Source organism: Alligator sinensis, unplaced genomic scaffold (assembly GCF_000455745.1).
Source record: "Alligator sinensis unplaced genomic scaffold, ASM45574v1 scaffold659_1, whole genome shotgun sequence".
In the NCBI taxonomy this organism is placed as follows: Eukaryota; Metazoa; Chordata; order Crocodylia; family Alligatoridae; genus Alligator; species Alligator sinensis.
The window spans coordinates 624985-646919 of NW_005842265.1; the positions used below are offsets into that span (position 1 = coordinate 624985).

A 21935-nucleotide genomic window follows, 5' to 3' on the forward strand; every position below is an offset into this window, starting at 1 on the left:
TCCCTTCTGCCTTCCCCCTGCAGCTCTTCAGGTGTGAGCAAGCTTAACAGGTCCAATAGTAAAGATACTACCAGCCTAAATAGTAGTTTATGCATTCTGTTTAAGAGATAATTTATTGCACTCTATTCATGTAGTTATACAATCTAAATCACTGCTATATAACCTAATTATTATATTACAATGATGGAGGCTAGAGGACAAATTGCCTGATGGAATAAATTAGTTAAGTAAATCAAGCTGTGCTTCTTTTACATCACCAAAAATGTGACCCTAATAATGAAACATATTATTTGGAGAGACATGATTTTATGTATACCTATTAGGAGATGGATTCTTCAAGCTGGAGATGCAAAGTGACTAAGTCTCTTCAAAGAAAGCACTAGCATATTCACTTTTGGAAGGTTAAAGAGAGTCTAGGAAGCAACAAATGATTCCAAATTAATTGCTCATATTTTACCAAGTATACGTCTCATCTCTCCCCGTATATAACAAATAAAAATGAACAAATTCAGTCCAGCAATCATACTTTTCCATTAGTGACTGCTGCAATCCAGTCCCTGTACACAGAACTTCTGGTGTAGACTGTTGGCGACTCTGGATGACAGTTGTCATTACCCCAGTTCACACCAAGCAGATGATAACATCCACTGATCATGCAAGTCAGTGGCCCTCCAGAATCTCCCTGCAGGGAGGAAGGGGAAAATTTAAAAAACAAACTCACTGCCACAACTTGTAGGGAGTCAAAAGGATTTTTAAATAAATCCCTTGAGCTACAGACATCTGTTCCAAGCTCTAACCTCTTGCTAGAGAGCTATCTTTGCACCATTACTAGGTCTGAAGTACAGTATTCATAACTGCCACTAGTTACATACTATACAGGCTGTTGCTCCAGCAGCTCAGCCACATATGTTAGTACTTGTAATATCCTTTTTCCAGTAGTTCACACAAGTTTCACTGGAGAGGAGAGGTACCACTGTCTGCTGCAGCCTGGTGAATGAAGTAATGTAGATTAGAAATTACCATAAGTCAGGATGAAAAAAAGATTATCTGTTTAAGAGCTGTATTGTGCCTGTCATCCTTTAACTTCTTCAGCCATTACAGATATCTCTAAGGACACCATGCAACTTAGGAACAAGTTTTGGCAGAGATGATTCCCCTTTTACACATTTGTAGAATCTTACATCATTACACGTTCATTTGCAAACACTACATGGAAGGGATCTTGTATCCATTTTCAGGAGAATGAGAAATCTCAAGCATGTAGGCATCGACCACCAGTTCTACCTAGGCCCTCAAGGAAGGGTTGAGCCTTGGAACCAGAATTGTGAACCTCTGCACTAAAGAATGAACTAAAGAAGCCCATTAGCCAGAAGTAGTTGTAGAAAGACAGCTTTTCATATGGACCAGCCATTACCAGGGGAAAGAGGCCTTCTATCAACTCTAGTTTGGTTACACAAACGAAGGTCTAAAAAGATTTCCTGGTCACTAATGTAACATGATCACTGGAAAATAATTAGGATCTAAGACCAGACCTTTTACTCTCCAAGTTGAAATACCAGTAAACCCAACAGGAATGAAGCCTTCAGACAGGCAAATATCTAGTTTCTATCATTTCTTCTGACCGCTTCTGCCAACTCAGTATTACCACTTCAGACTTGTCAGAGTGAACTTCAGCCAGCTAGCCCTCTGCCAAGCCAGGATCTCTGGCCAACTCTAATTAAGGTCCTTGTAATATTGTTCATTGAGGTTATAGCACTCTCTCATGTGATATATTTTACTTAAAACTAGTCTAGGAAACAGGTAAATGTTTCTGGCTATCCAGTGTGAGACTGCAACAAGAGAAGAATGATCTACTGAAATGCCCTTCCAACCTCTCCTGCTAAAACAATGGTATAAAACTGGATTACCCACATCCCATTCATGTGACCTGACCCAACAAGGTCAAGTCAGTGGGTCCGGATGCTCTCCACCCCAGGGTGCTGAGGGAGCTGGCTGGGGTTATTGCAGGGCCCCTGGCACGGCTCTACGAGCGATCGTGGTGCTTGGGCCAGGTGCCAGACGATTGGAAGGTAGCTAATGTGGTCCCCATCTTCAAAAAAGGGAAAAGGGAGGACCCGGGCAATTATAGGCCCGTCAGTCTTACCTCAATCCTGGGGAAGCTCTTTGAGAAGATCATCAAGGAGCACATTTGTGATGGGCCGGCATCCGAGATGATGCTCAGGGGCAATCAGCATGGATTTATTAGGGGGAGATCATGTCAGACCAACCTGATTGCCTTTTATGATCAGGTCACAAAGGCCATGGATGCAGGTGTCGCGGTGGATGTAGTCTTTCTGGACTTCAGCAAGGCCTTTGACACCGTCTCTCACCCCATCCTAATTAGTAAACTAGGCGACTGTGGCATAGATGCCTACACGGTCAGATGGATTGCAGATTGGCTGAAGGGTCGCACTCAGAGGGTGGTGGTGGATGGATCATATTCGACTTGGGGGGAGGTGGGTAGTGGAGTCCCTCAGGGCTCGGTCCTGGGCCCTGCGCTGTTCAATGTCTTCATCAGCGATCTTGATGTTGGGGTGGAGAGCAACCTGTTTAAATTCGCTGATGACACCAAAATTTGGGGGGAGGTGAGCACGCTAGCAGGGAGAGAGAGATTGCAGAAGGATCTGGATAGGTTACAGGGGTGGGCAGACAGGAACAGGATGCGTTTCAATACGGACAAGTGCAGGGTGCTGCACTTGGGTAGTAGGAACCAGCAGCACACTTATAAGATGGGGAGCTCCCTACTTGAGAGCACGGAGGCGGAAAGGGATCTTGGTGTCATTATTGACTCCAAGATGAACATGGGCCGACAATGCGAGGTCATGGTTGGCAGCGCTACCCGGACCTTGTCGTGCATCCACAGGTGCATCTCGAGTAGAGCCAGGGAGGGGATCCTCCCCCTCTATGCGACGCTGGTCAGGCCGCAGCTGGAGTATTGTGTCCAGTTCTGGGCGCCCCATTTCAGGAGGGATGTGGACAACATGGAGAGGGTCCAGAGGAGGGCCACCCGCATGATCCGGGGACAACAGGGCAGACCCTACAGTGAGAGACTGCGGGACTTGAACCTATTCAGCCTCCACAAGAGAAGGCTGAGGGGGGACCTGGTGACCGTCTATAAACTCACTAGGGGGAACCAGAAGGGTTTGGGGGAGACGCTGTTTCCCCTAGCCCCTGCTGGCATAACAAGGAATAATGGGCACAAGTTGATGGAGAGGAGGTACAGATTGGACATCCGAAAAAACTACTTCACAGTCAGGGCGGCTAGGAGCTGGAACCAACTTCCAAGGGAGGTGGTGCTGGCCCCTACCCTGGGGATCTTTAAGAAGAGGCTGGATACTTACCTGGCTGGACTCATTTGAGTCCCGTTTTTGTTTTTAGGGTGAGTGGTTTTGTTTGTGTTTTTGGGTTGTTCTCCCGCCCTGGCGGGGGGTCGGGCTAGAAGATCTATTAGGTCCCTTCCGACCCTGAAACTATGAAACTATGAAACAGGTTACTTGTTATGCTGGGGTGGTTGATTCTGTCTGGTTTTGACCAGGAATTCCACCTGAAACCAAGAAAACTGTTTTTCATATACATTTTATAGCAACTACTGTTTTTTCACAAATATTTTCTGTTATAAAAGTTGCATTTTCTAACAAAAAAAGATTCCTGACCAATTCTAGTCATAACTTAAAATAGGTGAATAGCCTACTTTTTGCATTACTTATTTTCCACTAGATGTTTACCACACAAAGGGCTAGAACAAGTAGGAAGAGATGGTTGAAACCTTAAGTAAACAACATTTACTTCCTTCAGGAGCAATTAGAGGGTTGATCTATAGGAAATTAAAGGAAAAACCACATCAATTAAAAATTATTTTGTATTAGCTGAGCTAATTCAGTGGATGAAGCTATCCAGTAAAGAAAGGGAGAAGGTACAAAGCCTCTTTTCAAAAGTTCTTCAGAAGATTTTGGAGCATTCCATAGGGCACTGCAGCCAACAGGTCACATGGCCTTGTGACAGACACCCCTACCTTCCTCTGGGGCCCCAGCTAGACAGACTTAAAGAAAAATTAGTAATTGCAGAATAGGTTGTCTTGCCTTCCAGTTCCTGCTCATGCCATCAGATAAAGATGACCATCAAGACTCATCTTCAAATGAGTGTAGGACAATTCCTTTAGAAAATTGTGTATTTCAATATATTTCTAAAGACCCCTTCTTTAAAAAAGATTTTTGGAATAAGCAGACTTAGAGCAATAGCTCCCAAACTTTTCTGACTAATGGACCATCGCTGTCAACCCTCAATTTCTCACGGCTGAAGGCAGGATGGGAGCAATGTAATTTGGAGACCAGTTTGGAAACACTGATTTAGAGCCTCACTTACCCTTGCTTTTGAGTTCTGTCGCATTCTGTGACAGGGGCAAGCTTTCATCCTGGTGCAAGCACCGGCCTGCTCCCTATCTATGGGTCAGGCACCCGCCTCATTCTCCTGCCATGCCTTGATGTAATGATATTGATGCGATAATTAGGCGGGAGGCTGCCCATTATACACCACAATATTATGGGGGGTGCTATCTGTGGCTCTGTTCCACCCCTGCACAATGGCCCAAGCATCACAGATGGCATCTCAGACAGCCAACTCAACCATCCCCTTCGCCCATTAGCTGTGGCCCCTTCCCTGGGACCTTTCTCTTTCCTTTAAACCCTGGTCTGGTCTCAGGCCAGTCAGGACCTGAGCTTCTCTGCTCTGTATGGGAGTCCCTTGCAGTAGGCCCCTGGCCCTTTTGACCCCTATCTGGGTCCTGGCCCCAGCATTGACCAGTCAGGTTAGGTCAAAGCCTTCTGCCTGAAGGCATGGATCAGGGTCCCCCATTTCCAGCTCAGGTGCTTCACAAAGTGTGCCTGGCCCCATGGGGTCACTCACCCCAGCAGGCTCAGGCACTACAAGAAGCTTACCTGGCCTTCCCTAGATTAGATGGATCATATAACCTACCTGAAGGTGAGGGCTGGAGTTAAGGCACCCCCACCCACCTTTCACCAGGGTGGTAACTGGCTTGGCATTTTCCTGGGGTCCCTGTGCCACTGGGAGCCCCACCAGAGCACCCACTCCTGGCAGGGTACAGTTTTAGGTCAAGCCCAGGACCAGAGCCTCCTGCTCCTACCTGCAAGATGTTCCCATACAGCAGCTCAACCAGGCAATGTTTCTTGCCTGCCTCCCAGCAGCAAACTGCTCTTGTTTATATAGGTGACCAGAATTCTAAAATGGCTGCCATAATCAAACACCTGACTGTTTGATCTAGCCCTTAAAGTGGCAGACACCACTGGTGCCCTGCCACACACTCCTGCTCTTTTGTGCCAGCCATTGGTCACTGCACTCTTCAAATGGAAGCCTGAAGCCTCTGTTCCACACAGACCTATCCATCTTGAAATACAAAGTCAAATAGCTGCTGCTTGATAGAAGGCTAAGCTACTTTTGTTGGGCACATAAATGAGCTGCAAATTACAAAGGCAGCACTTACAGTCAGTAATATAGTAGATGCATCCCAGATTGCACTCAACTTATTTCTAGGACAGCCACATTTCTTTAAAGTATAACTTAAGCCAGTCTGATTCTCCCACTCATTTTAATGGAAATCAAGATTGCCATCATCTATTCTGATGTCTTTTGCTAGCTCTGCTAAGATCTCAAATGAATTGCTCAAGGTTGCCCATGCCTCAAGCTAAGCTGTTTGCCACGCTACAGGAGAAATAATGTAAAAGGAATATTGCAAGTTCCTTGAAAAAGAGGATAGAAATATCCCTCCCGAGAATATTCAGCTGTTAACTGTCTTTGGAAGAATTCTTTGTCAAGCACCTTGCATGTGTGTGTAAAGCATAATAAAATTAATGGACTTGACCTTTAAGTATCCTTCCCAAAAGCCCCAGAAAAGAAGCCATGTTCAAGCACAGCACTTCTTGCAGTCTAAGATATTCCTGATCTTGTTATACCCAGACAACAACATTATCTTCATTATTTAACATTTAAGCAGAAGGCAGGGTAGAGGTGCATCTTATATGGTGCATCTCTACCCTACCTTCTGCCTAAATTCAGACTAATATGGCTAAATACCTCTCTCTCCAATACTAAGAGTAATATTAGCCCATGATTTGCATTTAAAATCAAATGTATACATAGAATAAATCAGAAGATTCGTAAAACTCTAGAAAGGTACAGCCCTCCCTCATACCCCATAGTATTTCAAACAATAGCTCCTTCTCCATTAAATTATGCTATGAGTATTCCTTGTAAACCCACCTTGCTCCCACCTTGTGTACAAAGGGGTACATATCACACATTCTTATTACCTTTAGAAAACCTACACTTACCTCATCCTTTTCCACATATCTACATGGGAAGCTGAAGAAGATACTCCCTACACAGGGAATATGTCAACTTCCCTTTTGTTACAAAGAGAGATGTGAGAAGCATAAGATTGTAGATTTAAGGTCTAAATCAACCTACCCAGCAGCCTTGAATGATGGTTTGGTCCATCATAAATGTCTAAGCAAGCCCAAATGCAGTCTCTTGCATTCTCTAGTCTATTTCAAAGTGTTTGATCTCAATTTTCAACCTATATCCTGAAATAGAATAGACTCTCCAACTGCAGTTCAGCATGTTCTGACAAGAGTTGGGGTAATTAGGAGATGCTATTTCAACTGATCCAACTGAAATTAAATCCAATATTAGACAAGCTAAAAAAATAAAAGCAGGAGTAGTTGCAGTGGATGAGACTATGCCCTTCCAGAAATCTGTCTTCTTCAACATCTATTAACATCTGAATGGAATACAAAGCAAAACAAACCAACCTGACACTGTGCAATTCTTCTAACAAGAAAAAGAAAAAGAAAAAGAACCAGAGGCCTTAAGCAGGGAATAGAAGTTCTATGGACTGTTTAACAAAACTGGCTACAATTTGGAAAGTTCACTGAACTCTTAAGGTGCAGACAGAAGCAACAATTTTCACCTGATCTGGCCCCTGAAAGCACTCTACAGCCATGACCAAACACAACTGCACAGCTGCAGAGTGCTTTAAGAAGGCCCAGTCCCATGAAAATCTGAAACCTATGGCATGAGGGTTCAGATGAAGATGTTCCAAAATGGAGTGGCTTCAATAAATTACACCTGTGTCGACCCTCAGGCCAAGCCCTGTTTTCAGAATGGGAAGGGGGAAAGGGAGCAGAGAGACTTAGGTCTGGGGTTTTTTCAGCTGTTACTGGAACGTGGGATGGGTGGATTGGACCCTCCCCACCTCAAGGGTGCTCTAATCCATCTGCCCTACCTTCCAGCACTGGCTGGGGAACCCCCAGAATTATCTCCCTCTGCTCCCTTTCCCCCCTTCCATTCTGAAAACAGCACTGGGGCTGGGAGGAGGGAAGGGTGTTGCTAGGGGAGGGTAGCTGCAAGCTTGCAGCTGCTTTAAACAGCAGCTGGATTCCCCAACCCCCAGGACCCAACAGAGAACTTCTGTTGGGTCTGGGGATCCTTGCAACTCATGACGCTTCCTGTGAAGCACCATAAGTTATAACAGGGAGCTGCTCTTCTGTCTGTGCTGTTAGGTTCCTGGCACACATTCATTTAAAGGTGCCATGGGATCTGATCCTTGATCCCAACAGTTGTGTCTCCTGCCATGCCATGTGCATGGCAGGAGGCACAGTTTAGGGGCCAGATCTCAAATCATACCATTTCTACTTGCTAGTGCAGGGGAAGGCCAGGATCATGATTATGGGCTCCTTCTCCATCTGCAAGTTGAAACCCGCATACTTGCAGCCCAGCATAACTTGGAGCTGACCCAGGATTGAAGCTAAACATCAGCTGATTGTCAGCACTAGCCCCGAGGCAACCCCAGACATGCTACATGTTCAATTTAAGGCATTATAAAAACAGCCATAAAAATGTTCTATATTATACGAGTAACATTTTTGTTACTGACTTATTTTATGACACCTTAAATTGAGTGCATGTGTAGCAGCCTTGCCATTTATGCTGCAATTAACATCTTAATTGCAGCATTAACTGTAACATGGAGATGGATCTTGGAGAAAAAAGCCAAAGACCAAACACTGTGATCATACAATAGATAGAGCACCTTAGCTGTAAAGTACAATTTCTCATTGGACTAACTGGCATACATCCATTAGCTTCAGTGGACTGAAACCAATGATGCACTGTCATTGTTGGGGGTTTTTAAGCAGGATACAGAAGGCTGCAGGACTGGAATTAGCAAATATTTTCCCATTTTTAATTTACGTCAGATTTGTTAGGTAACTTGTAAATAGCTGCTTCCAGTTTCAGCATCACAAACTGCTTGGCATTAAGTACTAAGTTTAAGAATGAGTAACAACATCGGACTGATAATTCTTGTGTATATTTGGTGGAAAGGCAAGGGAAGGAGAGCTGTGGGCACTGGGAACAATATGGGAATAATTGGGGCGGGAGAAATGGACATTTGGACAGGACTCTACATTTTCAAGCCTGAAAGTGTACTTCTGCTCCTGCACATTGCACAGGATGAAAACAGCCTTTCTAGTTTAGCATCCTGAACTTCTAGCTAGAGAGAGGATTATTTTCCTGATTCTGTTGAGACTCGTGATTGCTAAGGGTTTTGTGTGCATTCCAAATACCAATTCACTTCTACAGTCTTGCATGGCAGCTCATGAATACAGGAAACAAAAGAAAACAGCAGATATTGGATATCAAAAATAAATAAGTCTATTGAAGCCTCACACAGGTTGAAAGAAAGGTGACAGTTAAGCTGGCTATATTTTTCACTATATTCTCATATGAAAGCATTTGCAGCTGTTAACTTCTGCCATAATAATCTCCCAGACACGACGCAGAAGTTTTTGTAGATAGAAAAGCTATTTATGGTGTGTTTGCTCTGTCCTCCCTACAGACTTGAAAAACTAAAGTTGGTCTTACCTTTGTCATCAGGACTTGGTTTTTCTAATACTGGACCTAAAAAGGAAAGAGTTGTCTTGCTGAATGTGAACAGTTATAGGTTGTTTAAATAAACTTAAGATTCTGCTTCAGTGGGTAGACACGAACTCTTGAATATTTAGGAAGTAAAGCCAGATTGTCATGCTCTCCCTGCATGTAATATTTAGACAACAGGTTCTAGAGAAAGATGTGGTTGACAGTTATATTAATACCCCAAGATGCTAGTTTACTAAAACTGAACGTATAAACATTTATTTACTCTGAATATCCTGTTAATTGGACAAACAGCTCTGTTTTATTGCCTACCATAACAAGCAGGGGAAAGTATAAATGTATAAGGTAGGTGAGGATACAAAGCTATTTGCTTTCATTAAGAGCAAGAGGAATTCTGAAGGGACAAAAGGTTTGTCCCAGCTTGGACACCTTGATCTAAGGGGACGGAAGTACTTTGTAATTTTACAGCAACACTCACAGTATGGGAGGCATTATCTACACAAGGGATGATCACTGCTGTCCCGAAGAACTGCCAACCCAAGGGCACAAGAGCTAACTGAAAAATGGTGGGAAGAATTTTAGTTTTTTAATGAACAAATCTTAATGGCTGCATTAGGTGACAGCCCAGCAGAAGGATGGTCACAGTAGCACTCAACAGGTTGGTACATGTGGACATTTTCAGCAGAGCAGAGGGGATAGATGGTGGATAGGTTCATTCTTTTTTTATAGGCAGGGAGGAGGGGGGAAGTTTCTGTCAACCTGCATGTCTTGCTTGAATGGTTTATCAATAGCACAGTCAGGATTGGAATCAAGTGTCTAATTCCCTGATTCTTGTTCCCTGTCTGAAACATTTAGGACCCCAAACAATAAATCAATTAGCATTTTTGCAAAAGGAGGGTGCTTTTTTTTTTTTTTTTTAAATAGATGAAGTGAATATAAGACAGGGGGCAGCAACGTTTTTGGGCGGAGTGCCAAAAATACCTGCAACCTTGACTTGCAAAATGTTGGGGTGCCAAAGGCAGATTGTGGGAGAGCTACAAGGGGCCCAATCCTTGTTGTGGCAGCACAGTCCCAGCCCCTTCCCCACTGTCAGTCCCAAGACATGCAAAATGCCTGCACATGCTATATTCTGGCATCTGTGCCAGGGGTTGCCCACCCCGCTACAGGAAATTCTCACTACATGTCTCAATTTTGCAATCTCGCTTCATATGCTGCCTCCATTCCTCCCCACAATAGCAAAATTGTGATACACTTACCCAGTTGTATTTCATGAAAAGAGTAGACCAGAACAAAACCTTTCACCATCATATCAGTGCTGGGAGTGAAGGTCAGTGTCAACACTGGGCCACAAGACTTTAAAGGATAGGGTGAAATGTCATCACAGAATTCAGCTGCCAAGAAGTATACACTCTTAATACTGTTAGAGTGAAAGGCAAACTATGAGACCTTATAATACAGAACTTCAAAAAATGAAATCTCAAGACACTATGGGTTTATACAGGTGTATCACTGAGGATTGAAACCTCTCAGTATATTCATCCTGAGGACACTCTGCTTTGATTAACAGACTGGGTTACAGAAGCATCCTAAAGAGATTCTATAGGATACTTTAATATGTGTATAAAAAAATAAACTGTGGCCTTTTCAAAAGAAAGGGGGTCACTAGACTTATCCTTTTTAAAGGTTAAAGATATACTGCTTATAGCCTTATAATACTTCTGTAACCAATAAGCCACTAGAGTATGACAATGCTGGTAAGTGGTTGGGTTAAGGAAAATGATGCTTTCAGACAAACTATTTTGATGACTGAAAATGTCACCCACCCCTATAATCCAATAGAGCTGCGTGGACTGCTCTGGCCATGCAGAAAGGAAGGAAACTTCACTTGAATAGAAGACAACCCTGATAAGATGACCCCCCAATAATTAGGTTCTATATATGGGAAAATTTACAAATTTGTTATCATTTTCAAGGAATAGAATCTAATTACTGGAGGTTAGCCTTGAATGTCCCCCTCCAACTGCTACAGCAGGGGAAAAAAATCTGGGGGGTTAGGTAGCTCTTTTGCTCTCTGCTTCACCCCATTTTTTCCTCTAGCAGTCCCTCCCACTTCTCCTTACTGTCAGACCCTGCTCTCCCTGAGCACATGGAAGTGAGGGACAAATTTGTAAACAATAACCTTAGAATTAAACATGGCTGTAGCAATTTGCAAACAGTACCCCTACATTTAGTTCATCCAGAATTGATGCATGCTACCTTTTTGTGACAGTGCTGCAGATTTTAGCACAGGTACTCCATAAACACACTTTTGAAAAACATTATGCATGATACTAGTCCAAAGCCAAGCTTGTCATTTGCCACATCACTCATTGGGCTGCCCCCGCATTCTCCCCTAGTCAATAGCATTTCAAGCCATGATAACCACACAACTCAGAACTGCTCAACACATGTATGTATTCCAGATACCCCCCACAAAGGATCCATGTGCTAATCAGCCCCCCACTCATGACTGAAACTGGGTGTTCTTGCACAAGTCCTGGGATCCTCCAAAAATGTATATGCAGATGAGGTGCAGGGCAGCCTGGTTCACCTTCACCTCATGGAGGGCAGGGTCCAGCTTCACATATGTGCCAGGCTGAGAGGGGGTGACAGGGGGATTCTGGGTGAACTATTTGGGGTCCCATTTTGTGATGTTTACCACACATTTAAGACTGGTGAAGAAACAGGAATCATTGGAAGTGGGAAAGAAAGGCACAGCTCAGCTGTGCAAGTGAAGAGAAAGTCTAAAAGTAGTCAATGTTGTGGCTCACCATGATTTGAAAAAGAGTTGGTGGTGAGGAGGACCATGCTTAATAGGTACTACCACATATTTATTCAAATGGGCTATACCAACCCATCTTTATGATAGGTTTTCTTTAGCACTTTTGACATCAGGAGGGTATTGAAGATTTCTAGCCTTTCCAAGTGCCAGCCTGGTATTGTAACACCTCCAAGGCTCTCATACTGCAGTAGTTCCAGACCCGGTGCTCATTCCCTCCTGGGGACCAACTGCCCCCTTTTGTTGTTGGGGGGTTTTTTTTTGGGGGGGGGTTAAGGGGTACAAAAAAAAGGTTCCATTAGCATATTTCCCCAGTGTGGGACATGTGTTTTATAGGCATGTTCAGTGTCGGCTACATTTAAATTAACTTTATAGTTGGCTTCCACTGCTGAACACATGCTGCTTTTGGCAGCAGTTTAATGATAGACAATGTATTTAATGAGGTTTTCTTGTATATTCCCCATGCCAATTGGGGGAAAAAAACTTCATCTTGTAATTGAGTAAATATGTAAGTAAGATCATTCTTCACAAAACATTCATTACGGATAGGCTAGTATCAAATTTGTATCTATTTTCCTCCTCCCGACCAAAAGATACATTCTTATGAATTTGCCTCCCCTGTACAACCCTTCCCAGCAAAGCACCAAGTCGGTATGACCTACCATAGTAATGCCACTAAGTGACTGTGTCACCTCAAAGGTTTGGTACAACAGTGGATCATTAGTAGCTGCTCTTTTCCCTTGGCATAGTTCATATGTTTGTGCACTCCCCTGATGGTTATATCTCAAGAGTAGGTTCAAGAATGGAGAGCAAAAAAAGTGTATTATATCCTATCAATGAAGACTTGCAGAAAAAGAATTCTAGACACGGTGCCTCAGGAGACCGTGTCTACCCAGCATACCTACCCCACACAGTAGCAGCACCCTCACCCAACATGTCCTGCTTCCAATTCAGAAAGTATCCTGCCCAGAGCAATACAGCATCCTGGAGGGAACTGCTGCTGGGGATGGTAATTTTTACTGTATCAACAGAGAAGGTTAGTCTTTCATTGCATCACTACCAGTTTCATCCCCGATGTATATTCTATCATAGAAACATCTAAAAAGGAAGCGATGCTAGCTAGCTAATAAACACTCCCTCCTAAAGTCAGTAAAGAGCAAAGCAGAGTTGGATTTTCTCTTTTTAAGCAGCAGATTGCCATGTGTATCTCTCCAGTGCCCTGTTAAGAAAATTGAATTCAGGACCTCTGGGCCTCTTCCATTCCCAGAAATATCGAAAAAAGGAATCTCACCTATCAACTGTTCAGCTGTCCCCAGCCCTTCATACACCCTGTGCTGGCCCTGGCAATCAGTCAGAGTCTGCTCAATCCAGAAGTCTAGGAAATCTAGTCAAATGACAGATTTTAATGGGACTACAATTCTCCAGTGGCAACTGCAGCACAAAGGCAAAGAGGAATAGGAACAAACCTCATGAACACTCAATCATATCCATCTTATAAGTGGCTCATGGAAAAAAAACCTGATGTTCAAGCCTGCTGTAAAAATTGGAAATTGAATCCCAAGCTATAAAGGGAGACTCAAATCCAACCTGGAATGCTGGTTTGAATCCATTTTTATTTCCAGTATCTGAAATAAGCTTATAGTTTTAAAATAAGTTAATAAATTATATAAAGAAACCGAAGTTGATCCAGTGCCAGCAACTTTTAAACTTCCAACACCACATGAACAGCTGCACATACCCACCACTTCATAGTTTCATAGTTGGTAGGGTCAGAAGGGACCTGAGCAGATCATCAAGTCTGATCCCCTGCCATGGGCAGGAAAGAAAGCAAGCAAGCTGGGGTCAAACACCCCCAGCCAAGTGATTATCTAGCCTCCTTTTGAAGACCCCCAGGGTAGGAACGAGTACCACTTCCCTTGGAAGTTGGTTCCAGATCCTAGCCGCCCTGACTGTAAAGTAGCGCCTCCTGATATCTAGCCTAAATCAACTCTGTCAACTTATGGCCGTTGTTCCTTGTTACTCCCGGTAGTGCTTGGGGGAACAGGGACTCTCCCATAGCCTGCTGGTCTCCCTTGGCCAGTTTGTAGATGGCCACCAGATCCCCCCTCAGCCTTCTCTTGTAAAGGTTGAACAGGTTCAGGTCCCGTAGCCTCCGCTTGTACGGCCTGCCTTGCTGCCCCCTGATCATGTGAGTGGTCCTCCTCTGGACCCTCTCGATGCTGTCCACATCCCTCCTGAAGTGCGGCACCCAGAAGTGGACACAGTACTCCAACTGCGGCCTGACCAGTGTCACATAAAGGGGGAGGATCACCTCCTTGGACCTGCTCATGATGTATCTGTGGATGCATGACAAGGTACAGTTAGCTTTCCTGACCATGTCCCCACATTGGCAACCCATGTTCATTTTGGAATCAATAATGACACCAAAATCCTTTTCTGCCTCTGTGCTGACTAGAAGGGAGTTCCCTAGCCTGTAGGTATGCTGCTGGTTCTTCCTCCCTAGGTGCAGTACCTTGCACTTGTCAGTATTGAATCCTATCCTGTTCTCATCCGCCCACCCCTGTAACCTGTCTAGATCTAGTTGCAGCCTGTCCCTCTCCTCCAGCGTGCCCACTTCTCCTGACATCTTAGTCTCATCCGCGATTTTGAACAGGGTGCTTTTTACCCCCTCATCCAAGTCGCTGATGAAGATGTTGAACAGTGTGGGCCCAAGGACCAAGCCCTGGGGGACCCCACTGCCCACATCCCTCCAGGTCAAAAATGACCTGTCCACCACGACTCTCTGGGTGCAGCCCTCCAGACAATTTGTGACCCATCTGACTGTAGACATCAACGCCACAGTCACCTAATTTCTTAATGAGAATGGGGTGAGAGACAGTGTCGAAGGCCTTCGTAAAGTCCAGAAAGTCTACGTCCACCGCGACACCTGCGTCCAAGGATTTTGTGACCTGGTCATAGAAGGCCACCAGGTTGGTCTGACAGGACCTGCCTCTAATGAACCCATGTTGGTTGCCCCTAAGCATAATCTCCCTTGCTGGTCCCTCGCAGATGTGCTCCTGGATAATTTTCTCAAAGAGCTTCCCCAGTACTGAGGTAAGATTAATGGGTCTGTAGTTTCCTGGGTCCTCCTTCCTCCCTTTTCTGAAAATGGGGACCACATTGGCCCTTTTCCAGACCTCTGGCACCTTGCCAGAGCACCACGAGTGCTTGTAAAGCTGTGCTGGGGTCCCACAATGACCTCTGCTAATTCCCTCAGCACTCTGGGGTGGAGATCGTCAGGACCTGTTGATTTGAACATGTCTAGTCCCACCAGAAGTTCCCTGACTAGGTCCTCACTGACCCTGAGCCTGTCAGCGCCTCCCCTGGGTCCATCAGGGATCCCAGTGGGGGGGGATGCCCTGGTCCCTGCTCAAAAAGATGGAGGTAAAGAAATTGTTAAAGAGGTTAGCTTTGTTGTCTGGTGTGACCACTAGATTTCCTAGCGTATCCTGAAGAGGCCCTATGTCACCCGGTACCTTCTTTTTACCCCCTATGTATTTAAAAAAAGGACTTCTTGTTATCCTTGATCTGGGACATTAGTCCCAGTTCCATCTCTGCCTTAGCCTTCCTAACAGCCCCCCTACAGTCCTGAGCAATGGAGGTATAATCCTCCTTGGTAATGGCCCCTCCCTTCCATTGGGTGTACACCTCCTTTTTTACTTTAAGACATTCCTGGATGCTTTTGGTGAGCCATGGGGACTTTTGAGCACTCTTGCCCCCTTTGATCCGCATTGGGATTGTCACCCTTTGGACTTAGAGGATCGTCTCTTTAAGGAACAACCACTCTTCCTGGACTCCCAACTCCCCTCCCCTCCAGGACCTCAGTGCCTCTCCAACTAGTCTCCTTACCTCATTGAAATCCGCCCTCCTGAAGTCCAGGGCTGTTGCCTTGCTGCAGGCCTTTGACACCCTCCGCTGGATGGTGAATCCCAGTAGGCGATGATCACTATTGCCCCGGTGGTCAAGAACCCGAAGACCTCTCACCAGGTCATCTCCCTGGCCAGGACCAGGTCCAACAAGGCATTCCCCTGGTGGGACTGTGCACCTCCTGGGTTAGATAGAGGTCCTGAAACTTGGCTAGGAACCTACGTGAGCAGTCAGACCTGGCTGACTGCTCTTCCTAGCAGATGTCAGGGTAGTTTAGGTTACCCATGATGACCACGTCCCTTGACTTAACTGCCTCCACGAGCTGACCTGAGAATTCCCGGTCCAGCTCTTCCCTCTGGTTGGGTGGCCTGTAGTAAACCCCTACTGTTAAGTCCCTTTCTCCCTGACCCCCTTGTATATGGACCCAGAGCACCTTAGTCTGCCCCTCCCCTGACCCAATGCTGTTTGTTGAGGATGTGTATTGCTCTTTGACGTAGAGCGCTACACTCCCACCTTTCCTCCCTGTTCTATCCCTCCTGTACAGCCTATAGCCCTTGATGTTTACCGCCCAGTCATGCGTTGGATCCCACCAAGTTTCAGTGAGCCCCATTATGTCTGGGTTAGTGTTAGTTAGCAGGAAGGCAAGCTCCTCCTGCTTGTTCCCCATGCTACAAGCATTAGTGTAAAGGCATTTAAGGCCTCCTGGAGGTGTATGCACCACCCCCCTAAACCCAGGACTATCTGGGCCCCTGTCTCTTACCTGGGTATTTCTTGTGCTCGTTGCCTGTCTTGGCTGGGCTGTTCTTGTGGGTGGCTCTTGTGTCGGTGGTCTACGGCTCCCTCTGTCCTCATCTTCCCCCTCCCCCGTTCCATGGCTCCCTCTGTCCTCATCTTCCCCCTCCCCCAATGAGCCTAGTTTAAAGCCCATCAGAGGAGATCAGCCAACCTGAAAGAGAACACGCACTTACCTTTGGGGGAGAGGTGGAGCCCATCCCACCCGAGCATGTCTCTCGTCCTGAAGTATAGGTCATGGCCCAAAACACAATGACCCCTTTCCACTGCAACAAGAATTTCTCCCACTTCACTCACCCAAAGTCATCCCAGCTAGGACTTGAACTCAGATCTTCTGCACAGTAGATAGAAACTCTACCACACAGCCACCAGCACTGGTTTTAAATTAACTGTCCAAGATATGAATGACCAGATTAAATTCCTTCTCTCACTTAAGAGGATTTGACCCTGCATACCCTGCGTCCCAGGAGACTGACCTAGCAACCAGGCTGTTCCCTTATCAGGAAAAGCTGGGAGAAGGAAGAAGCCAGAAACCAAAAGATCCTTGCAAAAACATTTTGCTGGTCACTAGTGCCCTTCAAGCACCCAGCTGAGCTATCCTCAAGGCTTGAGAAACCATAAGGAGCAGAATCTCTCTCAGGAAAATATCTGCCAGCATGACAAATGATGCCTTCTAATTGTTGGAAAGGACTCAGTTATCATTAGCCTCAATGACCAGTCCTCATAACCCCATGTACAAGGTAGATATGTTCCATAACTGCTTTGAAGGAAATTGTTCAGTTTTCTGAGGTTAGGGTAACAGGTCAACCATTCAAAGATCTGTAGTCACTTCAGCCTGTTTGTTTCTTTTTAGGGTCAAATCAGAGTCCCAAACAGTGATTATAAAGAAGTTTGCACACATACCTTGTGGTGTTAGGATTACACACATACTTTGCGGCCTTTAGGATATCCTGGTGACCGGATCATTCCTTCTGGGTCTGTGAGGATGACATCCCTACAATGTGACAATTCTTGGTTCATGTTCTTAGAAAATTTGACAGCCTTTCCATACTTTGGCCCTGGAGAAAGTCAAGACATAGGGTGCTTTTACATGTGACGGGGTTTATTATTAATCCTCACTAAATTAAATAGGTTCATTAAAATTGAAGTTATTTGTTTGATTTCAACATGTCATTGTTTGTAGGTGATAGCCTTTAAATCAAATTAAGCTCAGTGCACAATTCATAGCTGATTTGCTGCTAATTGCTGTTCTCCCTTTGGCCGGCTCCTTCAGCCAGCTGCCTCATCCCTTGGGAAGCACGGAGGGCAGCGGGCAAGAGGGGGGAACCAGGGGTGTCAGTCAGGGTTGGGTGTAGTGTACCCACTCTTCATAAAGTGGCAGCCCTGCAGTTTCATGATGGGGTTCTCAGAACCCTGCTAGTTGCTTTTGTGGCCAGAGATATAATGGGGTTTGAGGGGGAGGCATTCAAGCCGCAGCCAGCCAAAAGGTTCTTGGGGTGACCTGGCCAAGGGAAGTTCCCCACCTCCCCCCCACTGTGCTGTGGCTCCAGGGCTGCACCTGGCATCTTCACAACAACAAGCCCCACCCCACTCCCCTGGGAGTCTCCCTCCCCTCCCCACATCCCCTGCCACAGTCCCAGTGACAGCCAGCTGTAACTATAGGAAGCCACAGCTGCCTTGAAGGAAACCCCTGCCCACCATAGACGAGACATAGGGGGGGCACTGCGGGGGGCACATGCCCTCCCTTAGAGCACTGGTGGCCCCCTTGACAGCGAGTGCTCTGGCTGGTAGGGGGGACATGGAGACCGCTTGTGTCCCCCCTAAAATTGGCTCTATGCTTAGCGACCAGCCTCCGGGGGACCCCCTCCCCTGGTTGCTGGCTGGCCACTGGGGTACCAACCCCCTGGTCACCAGCTGGCCACTGGGGGACCCCCCCCAGTCATGCCCCGTTGGTGCCCCCCCAGATTCAGGAAGCTCCAGTCACCCATGCCGCCCACCCCTCCATCACCACATCCTCCTTCCCACCACTACAGACAATGTACTTAAGAGACGAACAGAAGTTTTGTGTTGCAATGAAAATTTTATTTTCATTTGAGGAAACACTCAATGGTAGGTATCAGGAACATATTCATTGGCCTAGAGAGAATGAACCCCATCGGTGGCAACCATAATATATGCAACCAGGCAATCCCTCACAATGGCTGCCCAACCAGTGTCTCCATGCTGATGGTGTGGGATGTCATGCACTGCCCACCCACGTCTCTGCCCACTGCCTCCCACACTTCCTCAGCCCAAGACTCACTGAAAACCTCTCCCCCTGGTTTTGCAACTTGAACCTCTAGTTCAGTGACCTCCACTGTGCTTTGAGGCATCAAAGGCACATTTAACAGCCAGCCTGCGTTTGCTCACATGATAGTCATCTTTTGAGGGTCAGTAATGTGTCCACCATATGGCTTCATAAGCCAGGGCTGGAGGGGGTAAGCCACATCCACTATGATAAGCAGGTGGAGTGGCAACACCACAGATCACTGTATCCGGGACTCCAGGCACATATTGTCCTTTTTCCATCAAACTAGGCAGTAGCAAGTTTCTCAACACACATGCATTTTGTGCTCTGCCTGTGCAACCTGTATAAATGTTAATGAAACAGCCCTGATGATCCACCATGGCTTGCAGTATCACCAAGGCAAATCCCTTCCATTTGTGAATGACAGGCTCACCTGTGATGGGGATAATATAGGGATGTGTGCGCTGTCCAATGCACCCACGCAGTTAGGGAACTCCATGGCCTTAAAGCCTCCAATAACTTCCAAGGGATTATTGAGGCAAATAAAGTTGTTAGCCATGATGTCCTGTAGCAGCTGGCATATCTTGTGAATCATCAGCCTGACCGTGCAGGGAGCCACACTGAACTGGCTCCTGATGTAGTGAAAGGTGGTGGGGGTGGCCAATTTCATGATGGCCATGGCAACCCTCTTATCCGGCATGATGGGTTGATGCATGACATGCTCCTGCCTCACGATTTGCGGCCCCAGCATCGAGACTATGTGATTAAATGTCTCCCGGGTCATTCAGAACTTCTCCAGCCACTGTTGACAATCCCAAAATGACAGTACAATTCACTCTCACCAGTCAGATCTGTGCGCATGGGTCCAGACCTTGTGATCATTGCTTCTTAGGTTGATCCACAGAGCCCTGTCAGCCACCAGTTCTGCAGCTGCCTCTCAGTTCTCCCAATCCACTGCACAGGCTATTGCCTGGTATAGCGAGCCGTAATTAGGTTCTGCCACATCTTTGCAACTCAGTAGAAGGTTCAGCATACCCTGCATTGCGATCAGTAGCTGCTCCTCTATGCTATCAATTGCATCCAAGGCCATCACCAGGGCATCCAACTCCATTTCGTGCTCCTCACTCACTTCAGCAAACAGATTCACTGAAGCCATGTTTGGCAGCACACAGCAGGGTGGCTGTTTAGCACACAGCACTACCAAGCTGCACTAGGGGGGTTGACCGAATAGCTAGGGCTGCAAATTAAATACAGCTCACTTTAAATTGGGCTAAAGAACAAAGAACATCCAGAAGACAAATCTGGAAAAAATGCATAATACTGTGTTTCCATTATCCAAGAATTTCCTGTTGGTTATGTAGCTCGTTAATAATGCACACAAAACCAAATACTACTGTAGTGCAACTCCAGATTTCTGCACTGTATTTCTCTATGAAGCATTTTACTGTTTGTGCCATCCCATGTGTAGGGCCCCAGTGAACCAAATTCCGTTTACTGTGTTCAGTAAATGCTTGGTTAGCAGACTTCTTTTTTGTTTGCTTACAGAAGCCCCCTGTTCTATCTGTGTCCCCCGAGATATTTTTGGAAGCAACATATTCACACAATTTAAGTTTAATTTAGGTTTCCTAGCAAACAGTTCAATTTACCCTCTATAACAATTTACCCTCTAAGATCTCTTTGGATATGGCTGTACAATCTTACTGTACCTTGGACTTTGAGGACTTTGTATTGCATACCAAATTCACCAGGGGAAAAGGAATGAAATACTGCTTTCACCACAGGCCCAGGACTCAGGATGATTATTGGAGACTGTAAGACACTGCACAGTTCAGCTAGATAATGAAACAAAACCAAGGGGAAAACCATACACGCTATAAATAATCATTCACTCAAAAAAAATCCTGTTGGCATGACAAATATTGTATCTGAATTATAAAAAAGATTAAACCCACTTTGAGGAGAACTAAGGAGAAATGGAAACAAGGTCCAATCTCACATTTAAAAGAAGTCCTAAGACTTATAGGACTCTACTTTCTGGCACTTAAAGACAAGATAGCTGGCAGAACTGCCTTTCACTGTATCCTAGATATAGTTGAGATCAAATGGATTATCTGAGCTTGCCTTTGGGTGGTCCACTTTTGAGTGGGACCTAGCAGATTCTCTGCTGTAGAACTCCTTCCATGTGAACCTCCAGAAAGTCTCTATGGTTGATTTCAGCCCGTTGTGTAGCCCTTGCTCTTGTGCAGAGAAATCTGACTTTCCTCATCTCTGGTTTCCTCTCTGCATGTATGTGTTAGGGTTTACAGAATTTCTTAGTGCAAGAATGTAGATATAGATCTGAAAATAACATTAACCCTAGGTATACCAGAAGTGAAGTCTGCATTTGGTGGATGCAAATTGCCAAAAGAATTGACAGTAGAGTCCTGCACCTTTGTCCTTTCACTATGGAATTTCATGGAGGAGGTGGGCCTCTTTTCTCACTAGAACAGACTGTAACAAAAGGGGTACCCTCCCGTAGGGGGTGTCCCGCAGTGAGCCAAAACCCAGCTGAGCCTGGGAGATTTTTTGTCTCCCTGAGGACACAAGAATGAAAGGACAGTGGGAATTATGCCTTCAGGCCCTGGGAACAGGGTCCTTGACAGAGACCCAGAATATTGCGACAAAGATTGGCAGGCAGCTGAGATCTGGTGTGAAAGGTGGGTCACTGGGGACAATTGGGGAGCAGAGAAGAGAAAGAAAGAAAGAAAGAAAGAAAGACTTTGACTTTTAAGAGACATTTATTCCCGGGTGGGTGATCACTCGGAGCTAGTAAAGAGCATGTACAGGTACGCCCGGATATCTGGGCCTCATGGACAAGGCCTGGGCTCATGGCCTGCAAGGCCTGCCCGTACACTCTAAACTAAACAGAACAACACACACACACACACCCCCACAAAAAAAAACACAACGAACATTCGGACTATATTGACATTTTTACAGTTCTGCCAGCAGAGGACACCCACGAGGCCTCAGGGGTCGCCCCGCATGAACCAAAGTCCAAGGCCTCGGCCCGCTTGACGTAGCTTGAGCAGCCGGTGGTCTCACAGTACGAGGACCAGGCGTCCCGCCTCGACTTGGCACAGCCGATAGGCGGCCCCCCCGGCC

General features: G+C 45.9%; 1 protein-coding gene across 1 annotated transcript in view; it reads right to left on the bottom strand.

Moving 5' to 3' along the window:
* Window positions 1–520: 520 nt before the first annotated feature.
* LOC102377035 (ovochymase-1) overlaps window positions 521–21935 on the bottom strand; it is a gene marked incomplete at its 5' end in the record, with an annotated part of 73937 nt that continues 52522 nt past the window's right edge. The window contains 7 exon segments of the mRNA XM_025209031.1: window positions 521–682; window positions 8305–8375; window positions 8977–9012; window positions 10245–10379; window positions 13098–13237; window positions 17427–17562; window positions 20498–20623. Of these exon segments, the coding sequence (XP_025064816.1) occupies window positions 521–682; window positions 8305–8375; window positions 8977–9012; window positions 10245–10379; window positions 13098–13237; window positions 17427–17562; window positions 20498–20623 (806 nt within the window).